Consider the following 18054-nt stretch of genomic DNA (forward strand, 5'->3'; position numbering starts at 1 on the left):
TGGTCCGGGGACAACCAGTGGTCCTTGAGGGGGTTCCAGGTGGTCCTCCCCAGCCAAATGATGGAGAGATTACATAATTGATATAAATGGACCTGTATTAGATCTATAACTCGTACCATTTGGTTTCATTTTACGCTCTCAGGAGTTAAATTATTGTTAAACATCTGCATTACTTAATTTTCAACAAGTTTAGTCTACATAATTAGATAATGTAGAGGAATTGTTAGATCAATGTTGTTATCTCTCCTATGGTAGGCCTACCACATCAATACAGCATGGAATTGTGGACACAATATTAACCAACCGATAACAACATTTTTAGGTCAGAAAGGCTAAATGTCATCAAACGGTGGTGGTCCGTCAAATGCCGAATAAATAACGGACGGCGCTTGATGTGAAAAAGGTTGAAACCCACTGCTCTACACTAGGACTACATTTCCCATAACCCCCTTGCGATCTAAGCAGGAAGAACGTTCTCTCGCAGGCGGCTCACACTGATCCAAGTTAGGAGCTTTCGACTGCCAGCCTTGGCCCATCATGTAAGTGCTGCGGAGAATTCTTTGCAGTGCAATTGCAAAATTGCGCGTTTTCCCGGCGGTTTCGCAGGTCGTGCAATTGTAACATTGCTCCTTGCACGGACACCCACGACTCGGACGCAAAAAGGCTCCAAGTGCATGAAGATCGAGGCTCGTATTTTTGCATCTTTGTTGCAAAGCGAGCCGCTTGCTGAAGCTCCAGTGCGAGGGCGATGGAGGGAGGGAGTGCTGAGAAAGAAGGCAAAGTCTTTTGTGCTACCCCTCCCCCCCCTCAAAGCAAAGGGGAAATGTCTCAGCCAAAGGGAGGTAAGAATATTATGAATGCGATCTGTGCAAAACTACCGATATGCAGTCCCTGCTGCACGTTTTGCAACGTGCATCGCTGCAGGCTGTACACGACCAATGCATTTTAAAGTTAGGTGGTTTTAAAGGGGGTCAGTTGCATTTCCTGTTTAAGATCTTCCCCTTTGCAGAGTTCCTGGTAAGGCGATGCTGTGTGTGCGTGCATGCATGCGTGCGTGCGTGTGTCAGTGTGTGTGTGTGTGTGTGTGTGTGTGTGTGTGTGTGTGTACTCAGTCACTCATATTTACGTTATTTGCATTCTGCAACCTAGGGATGTAACATGTAAGAAGATCATGCCCATTTCAGAGTCACGAGATTTCCGAGGAAAATTGCAACTCTTTGCATTAAAGTATGCAGGAGTTGATCATGCACATTCCATGCAGTGCGTTATTAAAGAATAATAACGCCCGCTGCTGCACGCACGCACGCACGCACACACGCACGCACTCACACTACACTACAGTATGTTTTGTGTAGTTAGCATTGTGCATTCATATGGCAGCTATGGATGGAACACGACGTGACCACATGCAGCTGTCAAGTTTTGACAATTATATTAGGTGCAGATTTGTTTTCTATGCGAGACCGCGTACTGTAAATTGTCACTGGAACGCCCGTCCTGCTAAGGTTTATAGGCTACGTAAATACGTATGTAGACGTAAAAAATGAATAAATCAAAAGCTAAATATAGTAGCCTATTTGGTTTGACCGTTTAGGTGGTGCTAACAGTTCAAGGAACTGCTATTGCCAGTTAAGTAACTACTTACTGTACTGTATAATTTTGAAAATAGCAGATCTACAAGCTCTGAGTTTGAGCTTGTAGATCTGCTATTTTCAAAATATTTGTATACATTTGAAAACTTGAAATGGGACATTCTGTATAGTACTTTTACTTTTGGTACTTTAAGTACATTTTGATACAAATACTTGTGTACTTTTACTCAAGTAGGTCTACATTTTGAATTCCAGACTTTTACTTGTAAGGGTGCCCACACACCAAAATACCTAGAGTGGAATCCGCCAATGCATTTCAATGAGAATGGAGCGTTTTTTTGCCAGTAGAGGATTTCTGCAGAAACCGCTCCATTCTCATTGAAATGCATTGGCGGATTCCACTCTAGGTATTTGGTGTGAGGGCACCCTAACAGAGTATTTCTATATTGCAGTATTGGTACTTACTCAAGTAAAACATTTGAGTACTTTTTCCACTACTGGCTATTGCATAATGCATAGGCTATTAAAATAACGAGTCTCCAAGCAAAAATCACACCCGTGTGTGTGTGTGTGTGTGTGTGTGTGTGTGTGTGTGTGTGTGTGTGTGTGTGTGTGTGTGTGTGTGTGTGTGTGTGTGTGTGTGTGTGTGTGTGTGTGTGTGTGTAGATCATGTGTACCGATTTTTGTGACATTTGAAGAAAATATGTAGGAAAAGGAGCAAAAAGTGTGTTTTGGAGAAAATTCAAGATGGTGGAAAATCTATCCTGGCGCAAATGGGCGTGGCCTATATGGGGAGATGCGTCTTGACCCAAGGAATCCAGGGAAAACAGAATTTTAATTTTCCGATCTATGGTTCAAGAGTTACGGGGCAAAACATAAAGTGGGCCGTTATAGCGCCACCATGAGGCCGAGTGATGTAATTATTTTTCGATTCATTCTTAAAATCATTATGAATCTCCTCTCCGAGGTTTGAAACTGTAGCTCCTATGGTTTACGAGAGAAAAATACTTGAAAGTGATTTCTTGCATTGTCCCATTATAAGTCAATGGGGACAATTAAGCGTCGTTTTTTGCCGATTACGTCGGCATGGTAAGGCGGATCGGAACGAAAGGTAATAGAACACCATTCCCGGCCGAGCCGCACATTTTGATGTATATATTGCGCGAGTGGCGTAAATGGTGCGGCACTAGTTACGCGCCGAAGTCAGGCTACATACACACACACACACACACACACACACACAGACACACACACAGACAGACCCACACAGCCACGTATAGGGAGCTGCACACAGCTCCAAAAAGAGTACAGAGTAAATAGGCTGTCAGCTGCTACTTCTATTTAAGTGAAACCCTTTGGGTGCATTTCCACTGGTATGGTGGATTTTAGTTTTTTGCAACATGCATTCGTGAAACGTTCTGCATGCACAAATGTTTTGACACGTTGACCCTATCAGCTGTGCAGCAACATGCACTGCATTCTTCTGCAAGTCTTTATTTATTTATTTTGTTTAGCCTTTCTTGCTAAATGGTGATCAATAAAATTCCCCTGATGCATTTTCTTGGAAAATAAAAAAACCTTTTCCTCAATAGCTCCAAGAAGTCAAAAGAGCCGCTAGGTCATTGCATAACACACACACACACACACACACACACACACACACACACACACACACACACACACACACACACACACGTGACTACGTTTTTGTAAGCCCCCAATGGCCAGGGCCAAGCAATGTTTACCTACCTGTGTGCTTCTAGCACAATGCATTATCCGCCTAGCTACACAGAAGAGGGGAGTTGTTGCTAGTCACGTAATGTTGTTATTATGAATAATACAAATAGATTTTTTTTGATGGATGGTTAGTTTAGGGGTTTCCCTGTGCCTGGAAATTGGTTTCTTTCCATCATTAAAATGGAACAAGGCCAACCAACTGAAAGCTTATCATTTGAGTGACAGCAGAATTAATACATTTGACATTATATTTAACAAAACCATAATCAAAATGTCTCTCTCTCTCTCTCTCTCTCTCTCCTTAAAAAAATAAATATATAAATCTCTCTCTCCTTAAAAAAAGAAAAATGAAAAAAGAAGAAAAAAAGAAATGAATGAAAACACCTTTGTTCCAGACTAGTTGCTTGTTCCCTGCTCTGTTTTCATTGTACCTTGTCATACCATTTGGCACAGAATACTTCCTACTGTATGTCTTATGACTGGTTCTCAAGGGCTCCCTGTGTGGCCCACACAGTTGTGCCTTCACCATTGTACAGTGTGCTGTGTGGTGTAGTGTACTGTGGTGGCAAAGTGACAGTGACCCTCCCAGCCTATGTCCCCTGCAGCCCTCCACTATTGCAGCCTCAGCCAGCCCTTGCAACCCCGTAGGAATGGAACATTTGTCATGCAAATGGAACCTGCGTTTTCAGCTGCACAGATACTAAATTTGCTGTTTCGACGGGCCGATTGTTGGTCTAGTTCCAGGCCTATAGTGGATTTCTGCTGCAATAACAGTAGAATTGTCCACTGCATTGTTCAGATGATCCACGAACTGTACTTGGTGTTTTGTGCGAGGTTGACTGAGCAAGCATGTTCACACCCCAACCACTCACTCCAGATGGCAGCAACTTATCCAATGGCAAGAACCAGCAGTAACATTTGCGACTCTCCGAATTTCCCAAAATGTTCCAATATATTCCAGCTTTGTCCTGTATGTGAACACCAGCTTAATGCAATTGTGACATAGCCTGAGCCTCTCAACAGTGCAGTTTCTGTGCCGTACTGCTGAAAACGAGAGGCGCGTAAAGTCTTGTGTTGACTTCGTTCAATCTGGAGTCTGGAGTCTGGACTAACCCTTGTGAATTTCCTGCGTTGGTGGCTGAGGGGTCTTGCACTGTAGCAATTTTCTTTTACAATTAATTCATAAGCATATTACTATTATGCACCATCAAACATGAATATTTTCCCTTAGTGTCCCTTTTCTGAGCATGTCATAATAATCAGAGGACATTTTGTGAAAATAGCAACTCTTTAAGCTAGAAATGTAACGCAAAACAACTCCTTGTGAGCTTGTAGATCAGTTATGTTTTTAGTGAAGAGATTCGGTGTTGAGCCGTTAAAAAAGGAACGGGACAAAGGATATCGTCTCTGTCAGGTGGAAACCTCATTTGTCCAAAGCTGTTACTTTGAGGATTCAAATTCAAAAGTAGCAAAAGTAGCTGATTTACAAGCTCAATTATTTTTGATGCTTTTGTGTGATAGGCTACTGTAGTTTGATCAACTAGGGCATTCATTTACGGGGAAAAAAATGATGATCGTTAACTGTCCTATTATGCATATCTCCACTGGTTAATTACAGCTATGCATTTTGTTGTTAGCAATTGTCACTAATTGTCTAAAAAGGCATATCAAGTCAAGGAGGTGATAGAACTTTGATTCCTTTGGTCAGATAGAGGCAATAAATAGCTTGCTGTCGTCATCGTGTTTGGATCAGCGTTACACTGGTTCACTGCACTTAGTTGCCCCCCCCCCTCCTGATTTTTCCACTTTCATAAAACACCAGCTACCATACCATACATTCAAGAGCATGCCTGTCTCGCAAAGAGCTGCACTCAGTTACCACAGAAGAATGTATTGCCCTCTATTTGACAGCTCTCGGATTATTTGTGCTGTTGGTAGGTCTAACAAGAATTTAAGCATTCCCAGATACTTTGTTCCACACTTAAATGGTGATTTAGCAAAGTGGCTGCACTGGCTGTTCTTGGGAAAAAGAGAAGGCTTTGGTTTGATTTATAAAGAATGTTGCAGCTCATCTAAAGAATCTTCTCTGGTTGCCTTACTAATCGGCCAGTCATGTACACCTGCAGCCTGTTGTTTGCTGCTCTTGAACAAGATTGTGCTTTAAGTTGTTACTTTCTCCACTTTGCATCCTTGCAGTTGTGGGAACAGAACTTTACGTTTTGTGTCAGTAAATTGTAATCTACTGTTTCAAGGTGGGGCAGCATGGTGGGGAGGGGGATGTTTCTGCCTCTTTACGCAATATGCCTCACACTGAGCCAAATTCTTCTGCAGAGGCCCCTGCCAGCCAAATCAAACATGCTGGCCCTGTAAATATCGGCCACAAGCAAGCAAACAGGCATGTCTGACATATTCCATACAAAACGCTGGTGCATGTGTAACAAAGCCTGCAACAGCAGTTGAAGTCCATCCCTCTCCATTCAGTCGACCTAAACTGATTTCTTGGTTTAGTGTCTTTGCTAATTGTCAGTGATAATACGCGCCAATGATGAATGTATCAGGTGCTCATTGATTGCCAGGGTCAGGCAGTCAGGGTATTAGAATTTTATGATGTTAGAACCTAAGCTAACCGGTGGAAGGGGGGCCTCTGGAGCAACCTGGAAGTCGATACCCTTGCACATGCGTCAGACCAGTGGAGTGCTCAGGAAGTATACCGTACAGTCAGTGACGACACGGTTCCCAATGGAGCGTTCCAACAGCTGTAACCTAAAGGATCTGCCATCTTTGGAAGTGTAGAGTATCTCACAAACTGCCAGAGCGGTCAGGAGGGGCCAAACAGCCGTCGCTTCAAGAGGAGTTATTTTCATCCCTCTCTCTGAACCCCAACCCTAATCACTCCACAGTCATCTCTCTGTTGCTGTCTTCTCCTGTCCTTAAGCTTATTGGTCTCCCCCCCCCCCCCAGCCCCCCTTCTCTCTTGTGTGATTGATGTGTCTTCGGACTGTGGAATTCCATTGAGGAACTCTTAGGATTCTTGGAATTCCAGACGGAGTGCATGTGTGGGTTAGGAAGAGGGAGTGGGTGGCTCAGACGCCCCTGTGTTCCTGTCATCCTGGGCTCATTATCAGCCAGGCTGAGGCCACCGCCTGCCTAGCCTCGTGCGCACAGAACGTTTCGCTCCAGATTTACCCAGCACTCTTCAAGCTGATTTATGCTCCATCGTACAGCTGTGACACGTGCCGCGAATACCAGATCTGCAAGATCACTGTGCGATGCGGTGTTAGCCTGTAGATCTGCTATTTCAGGCATGCTACACTGCTGTACGAAAGAATATAAATCATGGCTTTCTCAGCCTCCATCTCAGTACAGATTCAGAAGCGCTCGGGCAGCTGTCCTGTCAGCATACAGCACTCTTTCTTGCAATTCTGCTGCAACTTGCGGCTAACTTGCGCAGAGAAACAAAAATCACATGCACATGCACTGTTGCATATTAATGCTGGGCGGGGCAAAGTAATACCATTCTCTTTTTCTGCTGCATTCCTCTGATTTGTTGTAGTCCTCTGCAATGGGGTCATTGTGCATTATGTGATGAAACTCTATCATTTGCTTTTCTTGGTGTCAGTCATTGCAGAAAGAACAAGGAGTGTCCTCGATGCAGACATCGCCTCCTGTGGCCTCACTCATGGCATTTATTTCACTACATACTTTAGCCCATGTGCTGCAAATCACTGGGAATAACATGTACTGCTGCTTTTAATTAACCCTTGCTGCCTGCGACAGTAAAACATTTGATGCTGAGCTCAGCAAGAACAATGGGAGCATGTGTATTTGAGTTATGCAAGATAATCTAGATTCTAGAATAACTAGTGTAAAACCTGCTCGATATTCATGCACCATGATTCCCACTCAGCCTTTAAATATTTGATCTTGAAATCACACGGATGCCAGTCAAACAATACAGCTCATTATTATCGCAACTATCCACATATTATGTTCCTGTTGCGCCCTCCCCCATTTCTCTTATTTCCATTCCATTTCTCTCTCGCTCTCACTCTCTCTCTCTCTTCCTCACTCTCTTTGCTACGCATACAACATGTAGAACACGTTTGCTCTAGGTCATACTCCGGCAGGTTTTCCAGTACTTCTTTCTGCTGGAAAGCTGAGCATCAAAATCCAACAATTTAGAATGATCATGTCCTTGCTCTGGCTCAGTTTTATTTGCATGCATGCCTGATGCAGTTTCACTCACTAGTAGCATGTCAATACCTGACTTGTGTTACCTTGCATATACACTTATACAGAGCCTCGTTCTTTAGATTCTAGCCAAGACACTTGCACAGCTGTGTGCAGCATCCATGAATATTAAAGTGGATTGGAAGTGCTTCGGGGATTGCACTTGTCAGGTCACGGTGGTTTGCACGGGTCTCTGGAGATAAAAGCTCTGTCCTTTTCATACGGAGCGTGCTGCATCTTGTCCCATCATCTGGATAAACTGAGGTTGTGAAAGGTTGCAGACTCCCCACTGTAAGCCCTTGGTGCATGCACAGCCATAAGGACAATGATGAAAGCCTGCAGTGCATGCACCGCCATAGGTAAAGTGATGCAAGCATGCAGTGCATGCACCGCCATAGGTAAAGTGATGCAAGCATGCCGGGCATGTCCAGCCATAGGTAAAGTGATTCAGCATGCGGTGCATGTGCAGCCATAGGTAAAGTGATTCAGCATGCACTGCATGTACAGCCATAGGTAAAGTGACGCAAGTCTGCAGTGCATGCACAGCCATAGGTAAAGTGATGCAAACCTGCAGTGCATGTACAGCCATACTGTAGGTAAAGTGATGGAAACCTGCAGTATGCAGTGCATGTACAGCCGTATGTAAAGTGATTCATCATGTGGTGCATGTACAGCCATAGGTAAAGTGATTCAACATGCGGCGCATGTACAGCCGTAGGTAAAGTGATGCAAGCCTGCGATCCATGCACAGCCATGAGTGATTATACCCAGCCACAGGTAATGTGATGCAAGGCAAGGCAATTTCATTTGTATAGCACATTTCAACAACAAGGCAATTCAATGTGCTTTACACAGAACATCAAGCAAAGGAAACGCAACAATAACCTTATAAGTAAGCCTGTGTGTGTGTGCATAATATGCAGCCATATTTAAAGTGATGGTACTGCTACTTGTTCGCCAGTCCTGTTTTTGTGACAACATTAAGGGATGTGTGAATAGTTCAGCTGTGGTAATGCCATGGGAAACGTTTTCACGGTTCAGTCTTGCGGCAGATTGCGCATTGCAACCCATGGGTTGTGCCATGTTAAGTTGAAAGTTCAAATGTGTTTTTTTTTGTTTGTTTTTTATGCACTTACCGTGTTAGAAGAGTGTCGTTTTTCAGTTACTATTGTTGTCTGTGTAAATGCACGTGGGAGGGGCTCAAACTGACATTTTAGTGCAACAAAGCTGCTTTGGAAAGTAGAGACTGGGAGGCTGGGAGCATGAGGCCCACCGGTGGAGGGCTGCATAGCAGAGCACAGAGTGGTGGCACACCCTGCACTGTTTCACCAAACCAGGACACATTAACCACGCTCAAGGGTGTCGCACCAAATTCTGGGCCCTGGGTACAAGGATTCATTGCGGGCCCCCTCCTCACAATTATTTTGTGCTTTAACTATTGAAAAATAGCAGATATACAAGCTCACAGCAAGCTGCAAGCTTGTAGATCTGCTATTTTTGAAAAATCATGAAAATGTGTGCAAGGTTTTTTGAAAAACTATGTCAGTGCTGCACCACTGACATAGAAACAGGTTGGTGCTCAAACCTTTTCATGTGAAGGACCCCCAAAATGATATGTATTTGGCCACGCACCCCCATCTCAAAATATTTAGTTCCAGCCTCCAGGGAACCCCCAGAAGCAAAATTTGAGTTACAAATGTTCGCTTAAAAAATACATATATTCAAAGATTGCACACATTTTCACGACTTTTCAAAAATAGCAGATCTACAAGCTCGCAGCGTGGCACTCGGTGCCGCACTGTGACTGTGTGCTTGTATATCTGCTATTTTTCAATAGCTAAAGTATAAAATAATCAAGGCCCCTCCACCTTGGGCCCTAGTAACTCAGTCTCACATTTCCCCCCCTTGTGACGCCCCTGACGCCCCTGTGTGTGTGTGTGTGTGTGTGTGTGTGTGTGTGTGTGCGTGCATGTGCGCCCGTGTGTGTAAGAGATCTCCATGCAGAGTGGGCCTTAAGGGCAGGTGGTCATATTTTGAGTGGCAGACAAATTTACAGGAGCAAATTTATCAGATGTACTGCCGTTGTAATAATAATGTATCAGATTTCATTTCATTTCACACAGAAAGATACCTTTAGCTGAACTGTTATTAGTGGCAGGGGTATGATGACATCAGGGGGTGGTGGTGCACACACAGTGAAGAGTATCGACCTTAGATATCCGCTGTGTGAGCATGGCATTCATCCAAGTGTTCTCTGTCGGCTCCTCGAACAGCCGCTCACATCCCCCAAACTTGCACGCATAGGGAAACCATACAGGACTGCATGCTACGAATCCAGGGCAGATTCTGCATGGCCGATCCTCCTCCTGCTGCTACGGTTCAGAACAGGGCTGCACACATAACGTACATGCAAGCTATGCATGCCACGATTCACTCAACTCACGATACGACTCGAATCGCGATTCAAGGTTCAAGGTTCACGATTTCAAGATTTTTTAACAACTTTTTTTCCACCGAAATGACAGAAAAATATATTTTTTTAAATTATTATTTCTCTTAACCTTCCCTCTCCCCAAGCTAATAATCTCACATATACTACATTTTCATAACATTTATTTAACTACATTGCAAAAGTAGCACACTTTTCATGTAAAAGTACTTAATGTATTTGCAACAAGTAACATGCAACATGTAAAAGAAAAAAGCTAAGTCGATTTGAATCGTGAGCTTTGAATCGCAATTCGAATCAATTTTTTTCATGAATCGTGGCATGCCTAGTACAATCACATATGTTTGCTGCCTGTAGCGAGCTCCAACCAGGCCGAGACCACTGCAAGCCAGTCTGGGGAGGTTTGAGCCAGAGGCTGCGTTGAGACAAGGCAAACAGTCACACGCACACACACACGCACACGCCCTCACATGAATGCATGTGCAGTTGTGCACAGAAATGCACATATAATAGTCTCTATTTGTCACACCCAACGGCTGGTTTAACAAGGCACCTAGCCTTCAGTGTATCTCCTTCAGATGGAGCAACCACGCCAGGACTGACAGACATATTCCTCTTACTGTGACAATGTTTGTTTGGTGTCTGGAGATCCAGTAGTCACCTTAACGCATACCTTGCCATTTAAAAATGGCTGCCAAAGTGCCAGCCAGGCTGCCACAAGTCTCCATAGACTTCCATGTAATTCATAGTGCACGGATCATGCACACCCATGCATAGATCATGCACCACGTGTGTGCACGCCGTTCACAGCTTTCAAACAAAAAACAAAAAAACATCCGCTTGGAAATCCGTTGAGGCATTCATGAGATGTTTGAAAGATGGGGTTGGTATGGGGGTCAAACATGCAATTTCACAATCGCGATCATGCCTAGTAGATAGAAGGAAGTCCAAAAAAATCGTAAAAAAAAAAGAAAAAATCTGGAAACTCGGGCGTGGCGGCCTCAGATAACGGGAATAACTCAGGAAACTTGGGAGGGTGCAGACAATGAGTTAATTTATGTTCTGTACTGTAGCACCATGGCATTTTTAGCTTGAAAATATAATTTGTGTTATTTTTGGTGCACTCACATTATCCAGCACTCAACCTGACATGCAAAAATTGTGCATGTGTTATGACGCTTCTAATTGGCCAGGGTTCAGCTGCACACCTGTTAAGCAATTTCTTTCTTTCTTTTTCTTTTTTTTTTGTTCTTCTGATGCTGCAGCCCCTTGGGCTAATGTCCTTGAATAAAACAGAGCTCAAAGTTGTTGCTAAGCTTGTACCTGGCGTGCACGGAGCAATAGATCAGTGGTTCTCAACCTTTTCAGGCCACGACCCCCCCCCCCCCCCCCCCGGTGGTCCAGACCCACAGGTTGAGAACCACTGCAATAGATGGACTGTGGTGCTAACATTACGGTGATTTTGTTGTTTGTACCCTGAGGCAGGAGTAGTTGGTACGGTGGTTGAGAGAAATGTGTGCCCCCTGTCAGCTTCTGTCTCGATGAGTGGGGAGTATTTGAGTACAGGGCAGTTCTTAGCTTTGGGCAGAGCCAGCAGCAAGTCATTTGAGTCTTTTGACTTTGAATTTGCTAGCGTGTCTGTCTTGAGACATTTGTTACAAAGTATGTACAGTAAGAGTCTCTCTGGCAGAAACTTATGTGAATAACACTGGAAGTTAGCCTAAATATGGATTACAGGAGTACAACTGGGATTTTGTGCTTTAACTATTGAAAAATAGCAGATCTTGCGAGCTTGTAGATCTGTTTTTCTTTTTTTAAATCGTGAAAATTCTTTGAATTATGAATATTTCAAATCCTTAAAACCTATGTTTCTATATGTCAGTAGTAGTGCTCAAACCTTTTCTTTTGAAGGACCCACAAAATGATATGTATTTGGCCACGGACCCCCCATTTCAAAATATTCAGTTCCAGGGACCCACCCAGAAGCAACATTTGAGTTACAAATGTTCGCTTAAATACATACATTCAAGGATTTGCACACATTTTCACGACTTTTCAAAAATAGCAGATCTACAAGCTTGCAGCGCGCTTTGAGCTTAAGGCCCAGGAGTACAACTGGGATTCAAATCTTGTCCAATGGTTAACTATCCAAGACTGTGATGCAAGGTGTTTGTACTCAACTCAAGTGATTCTAATCAGTGTTTCTGCCTGTGTCTTCTGTCAGGTAAGAAGAACCGGAAGCCCAAGCTGTTCATGAACAAGGAGGCCTTTGAGCAGCCTCCTCCTGCACCAACGTAAGTACCATGTTTTACCATTATGAATTATTATGAATATATTGTATTATATGCCAATGATGATACAGGATGTGGTGAAGTGATTCAGCATGCTGTTTACAAGGTCCCTTGTGAATGGAATTCTCCAGTAGGCTATGCAGAATAATATCAGCCTAATATCTAAACTTGTAACTGTTGCAACAATGGCGACTTTGTGGTTGTTAACTTGACGTTATGCAAAATGTTGGAGTGTCATGTTATATAATTTACCCTGGGGGAGTACTAAAGGAGCACTCTCTTATCAAACCCAGTTACTTGAAGGCCTAAAAGCCCTGTTACACTGTGCCAGTGTCGTACTCTGTGTCGTACTCTGAAAATAGCGGATCTGTAAGTAAGTGAGCTTGTAGATCAGGCAACTATAAATCACAAAAAAGTATACATCACATTTCATTGTTCCCTATGTCAGTGGTTCTCAACCTTTTCAGGCCGCGACCCCCAAAATAATCATATTTTAACTGGGGACCCCCCACCCTGACGAGCACTATTGTTCTATTGTGAAAATAGCCGATCTACATGACTATTTTCACAATTTCTGCCTCTAATATTTGACAATTTGGCCAATGTTAAATTTTTCATTTTAGAGGTATTAAAAGGTCCTTAAAAATTGTCACTTTAGAAATGTGCAGATACCATATACACTTAAACTCTATGTTGGTTTATTAACTTGTTGAGTGAGAAAACAATGTGCACATCAAGTTAATCATCTGGGGCCCCCCCAAAATAATTTGGGGTCCCGACCCACAGGTTGAGAACCACTGCCCTGTTATATGTTGGGATCCCATAACAAAACAAGGTTAGGTGTTTTTAGGTGATGATGTCATCTTTGTTGCAGCCCCCCCAGAGATTTGGATTCAAAAGCGTGTGTCACCATTGGGGATAAGGTATGTTCTTTGCAACTCGTTATGAACATTACTGATGGCTCATCTTTTCTGTAGTTGCTCACGTCTTTTACCTTTTATACCAGGGGTCTTCAACGCTTTCAGGCCAAGGACCCCTTAGTTGAGAAAGAGATGAAGCAGGGACCCCCACAACCTGTTTCCATATCAGTTTAATCATTTAACAGCACAATCATCACTGATTTTTGGAATCATGTCAATTTGTGTTTTCAGATATTTAACCACTTGAACCGTCAATACATAAAAAAAAAAAACTAACATTTTCGCTCTTTCAGTCTGCTCTTTTTCCCCTCTACACCAAACAAAGCTCTTTGCCGAAAATAGCCGATCTACAAGCTCACAACGCCTCGCAGCTTGTAGATCTGCTATTTTTGGCTAAAGTTCTCAGACTATGGATGCTAGGGTTCAAGTGGTTATATAAAAAAAAGTCATCACTCAAAGATTTGGAGGACCCCCTGTAGTAACTCTGAGGACCCCCTAGGCGTCCTGCACCCCCTGTTGAAGACCCCTGTTTTATACAGTTCTACAATCACAACTGAAGATTTACCATTTGCTTTTTACATTATCATGCACTTTTAAACAACTCAATCATTAAGGTTTTTTTGTTTGTTTTGATTTAGTACGTTCATTTGTTCTCTCTGCAAATGGTTGGCTCAATAAAAGGACCCCTAGCTGTAAAGAACACCCCAGTGAGCATTACGGCTGAATTGAACACTTCTGATTGTAGGCAGACTGGAATGCCTTTTATTGACCATTAGGCAGTAAAAATATTTTATTTTAAACTAATAACTATACAACTGGAATTTTCCATTGGCAAAGATTACTTTTTTTCTCTCACCAGTTCGCCTGAAGTCAAAGTTACCGTTTTTCTTTTTTTCTTTTGTTCCCTTGATTAATGCAAAGAGTTGTACTTCATCTTTCCACGTTACAGAGTACAGATCAGTTATGCTATTCAGAGTTTTCAAAGTTCAAAGCCATACCACTCTCATAGTAGCTGTTCAAACAAAGTCTCGAGAGTGCGTGCGTGCATTTTCTTTACAACGGTGATAAGAGATATGGCCACCCTGCAGAAATCACACTCTTCACGGTTCACTCAACACTTTGACATGGGTTTGCTTGAGGCCAGGCCTTGGCACACGTCTCCAAGGGTGTCACACCAAATTCTGGGCCCTGGGTACTTTAACTATTGAAAAATAGCAGATGTACAAGCTCACGGACGGTGCCGCGCTGCGAGCTTGTAGATCTGCTATTTTTGAAAAATCGTGAAAAGTTTAGGTTTTTTGAAAAACCTATGTTTCTATGTCAGTGGCGCTCAGACTTTTTCATGTGAAGGACCCCCAACATGATATGTATTTGGCCACGGACCCCCATCTCAAAATATTTAGTTCCAGGGACCCCCCAGAAGCAAAATTTGAGTTAAAAAATATATTGAAGGATTTGCACACATTTTCACGACTTTTCAAGAATGGAAGATCTACAAGCTCGCAACGCAGCACTCGGTGCCGCGCTGTGAGCTTGTAGATCTGCTATTTTTCAATAGCTAAAGTATAAAATAATTAAGGCCCCCCCCTCCACCTTGGGCCCTAGTAACTCAGTCCCACTTTCCCCCCCTTGTGACGCCCCTGCACGTCTCCCCACTCTGATCACCTCACCTCTCAATCACCTTGTTTTCTCCGTTCAGTTTTCCCTCCCTCACTTTTGCAATTCTCTTCCATTACATCACAGTTAATAATACATTTTATTTGTATTGCACTTTTCATTCATAAGTAATCTCAGTTACAGAGTTAGTTGTTTTTACATTGTCTGGCTGGCTGTTGCCGTTTAGCTGGCATCTCGATTATATTCTCTCTCTCTCTCTCTCTGCCTCTGCCTGTGCCTCTGTGCGGAGCAGAATTTTGTGGTGAAGGCCGATGACTTGGAGCAGATCAGCGAGCTGGGGAGAGGGGCGTACGGGGTGGTTGACCAGATGAGGCACGTGCCCAGTGGTGTGATCATGGCCGTCAAGGTGAGTGAGAAGCATGAGGTATGGTTGCTGGTTAACCACTTTCAACCTGGAGTCTATATTTCGGTCATGTCATTCATTTTGAAAAGACCTTTTTTTTGTACATTTTTAATGGAGAAAAGATTTACTCACAATGCATTGTGAGCTTGTAGATCAGAAATTTTTGTCATTCATCATACGGTTACGTCTTTATATTGAGCTAAAGTGGTCAAATAAGAGGCAATACTTCACATTCAGAAAAGGTTTAACAACAAGGCCTCTTGAGCCAAATGCCCATTAAGGTTAGGTAGTGTAGCCCTGCGCTGTGACGATGAGAGTGTGTTTTTCCTGTCTGCACTTCCTTATAGCGGATCCGGGCCACGGTGAACACTCAAGAGCAGAAGAGACTGCTAATGGATCTGGACATCTCCATGAGGACGGTGGATTGCTTCTACACGGTCACATTCTATGGAGCGCTGTTCAGAGAGGTACGAGTACAACACCGCAGAACCTGATCCGTCACACTGGTGTTATGTTATGACGCTTTGTGTTTCTCTAGTGGCTGGCGATAGTCAAGTCAAAACACTTAATGTGACCTCAATTGGAACATGACAGTGTATGAACAGTGCATCACACACATGACATGCACTGTTCGTTAGACACAATTCTCGGTTATGCAGACCATAACTGGTTGCTTCTTTAACAACACAGGTTGGCATCGGTCCTGAATACTCCCAAAAAGATAAAGCCAATCATAGCATTGGAATGAATGATATAAAACATAATTGAAACGTGTCTCAAGATTTGTGGATGCCTTTGACTTCCTCCCAAAAGTGTGACGCTCCACAGGATATCCCCCACTGTGAGTCACGTTGGAAAAACTGGAGCTTCCTGTTAGTTGATCCTGCTGTCAAGAGTGTGGGGCTGTCCCTTTGTTGGCATGTTCCCCAATCCCTTTCCAGATTCCACTTCCCCCATCACTAACCTACCTGTCTGCTCTGCTGTTGGCAGGGTGACGTGTGGATATGTATGGAGCTCATGGACACCTCACTGGACAAGTTCTACAAGCAGGTGATTGAGAAGGGGATGACCATCCCAGAAGACATCATGGGCAAAATGACTGTCTCTGTAAGTAGTCAGTACTCAGTACTAGTCACCTGTCCAAGCCGTCTAGGTTTGTCTGTGTGTGTGTCTGTATGTATATGTTTATCTGTCCCCTAAAACAGGGGTCGTCAACGTTTTCTGGCCAAGGACCCCTTAGCTGAGAAGCAGGGACCCTCACAACCTTTTCGTAGATTCCATATTGTTTCATCGTTTGACGGCACAATCATCAGTGTATTTTGGATTCATGTCATTTTGCGTTTTCAGATATTTAACCACTTGAATCGTCGATACTTAATATTCAACCTTTCACTCGATACTTAGTGTGCTCTTTTTCCCCTCTACACCAAACATCTTTGCTGAAAATAGCTGATCTACAAGCTCACAACGCCTCGTGCTGCGAGACGTTCAAGTGGTTAATATAAAAAAGGAGGAAAAAAAGTTTCTATCACACAACGATTTGGAGGACCCCCTGTAGTAACTCTGAGGGGGTCCCAGACCCCCTGTTGAAGACCCCTGCCCTAAAAAGTCAGCCAATCACAGCTCAGGCGGTTGCATACATTGACGTCACAAAATGGAACCACCTTCGGTCATAAATGAATGAACAGTCTGCACAATCAGGAAATGTCTGAAGTGAAAGTGAAACTGATAAAGTTTGTCAAATTTGGATGATAGTTGATAATCTTTGCATGCACTTTTCTTCCTCTCCCAGTGAATCCATTTAGTTAGAAGAACTTGTTCTCATTAAGCACTTTTTGCACTAGGTTAAGTAGTTGGAAGTAGTAAAGATGGGAGAGGTAGACCCTCACCACAATTGGACATTCCAGTCCCAGTGCGTCTTCACCACTGAATGGCTGTGTTGTGATTTGCAGTGTAACGAAGTACATTTAACTCAATTACTGTACAATTTTGAGTTACTTTTACGTCACTGGAGTATTTCCTATTTCAACCTTTACTTCTACTCCACTACATCTCAGAGGCAAATATTTTACTTTTACTCCACTAAAACTATTTAGCTGATCTACAAGCTCTCAATGCATCTGTGGTGGAATTCACATTCTGTCTGTAAGACGTAAATAAGAAGTGTCAGAGGCAAAGGCATAAGGTGGTGGTTTAATAACAATGAATAGTACAAGTGATTGTGTACATGGAAGTACCACAGGCCTGTGGTACCGAGATTCTCCTCAAGCAAAGGAAATCAAACCCTAGTTATACTGGCATTGCAAGGACAAGCTGTGACATAAACAATCTCTATCAACCTAGGAAAAACATCTTACAGTACAGTACATCATGTTGTCTTCAATGCATGATACAGCATAATCTACTCTTACTAACGTCACTCATAATCAATCATGATAATATAATATCTACTACTGTTATTGACGTTACTTAATCAATCACAGTGATGTTACTAGGTTTTCAATGTAATGGGTCCCGGGACCCACAGGTGGTCATTCAAATGGGTCCCAGAAAAGTTTTATGAGTCCTCAATACAATGTTTTCGAGCGGGTTGAGCTTGTAGATCGGCTATTTTCAAAATGTTTGCCTATTTTTTATATTTATTTTACAATTTGGCTAATGTTTGAACTTAGAACTACTAAAACTACTAAAACGTGTGCCCCTAATGAATTCGGGCGCGCAAAATGGCTTCGAACGTCGGTGGAATCAAAACATTGACGTTTCTATCGCCTGTTTAAGACTTTCTACGTGGATTTTATTTGTGTTAACGTAGGGT

At 43.0% G+C, this 18054-nt stretch overlaps 1 protein-coding gene across 1 annotated transcript in view; it reads left to right on the plus strand.

The window, feature by feature from the left end:
* The first annotated feature begins 544 nt into the window (after nt 1-544).
* map2k6 (mitogen-activated protein kinase kinase 6) overlaps nt 545-18054 on the plus strand; it is a 31742-nt gene continuing 14232 nt past the window's right edge. The window contains 8 exon segments of the mRNA XM_080747570.1: nt 545-739; nt 741-762; nt 764-842; nt 12233-12302; nt 13174-13222; nt 15129-15242; nt 15587-15706; nt 16230-16346. Of these exon segments, the coding sequence (XP_080603696.1) occupies nt 675-739; nt 741-762; nt 764-842; nt 12233-12302; nt 13174-13222; nt 15129-15242; nt 15587-15706; nt 16230-16346 (636 nt within the window). The 5' untranslated portion in view covers nt 545-674.

The sequence above is a fragment of the Nannobrachium achirus genome (genome assembly GCF_963921795.1).
Source record: "Nannobrachium achirus genome assembly, chromosome: 18".
Taxonomy (NCBI): domain Eukaryota; kingdom Metazoa; phylum Chordata; class Actinopteri; order Myctophiformes; family Myctophidae; genus Nannobrachium; species Nannobrachium achirus.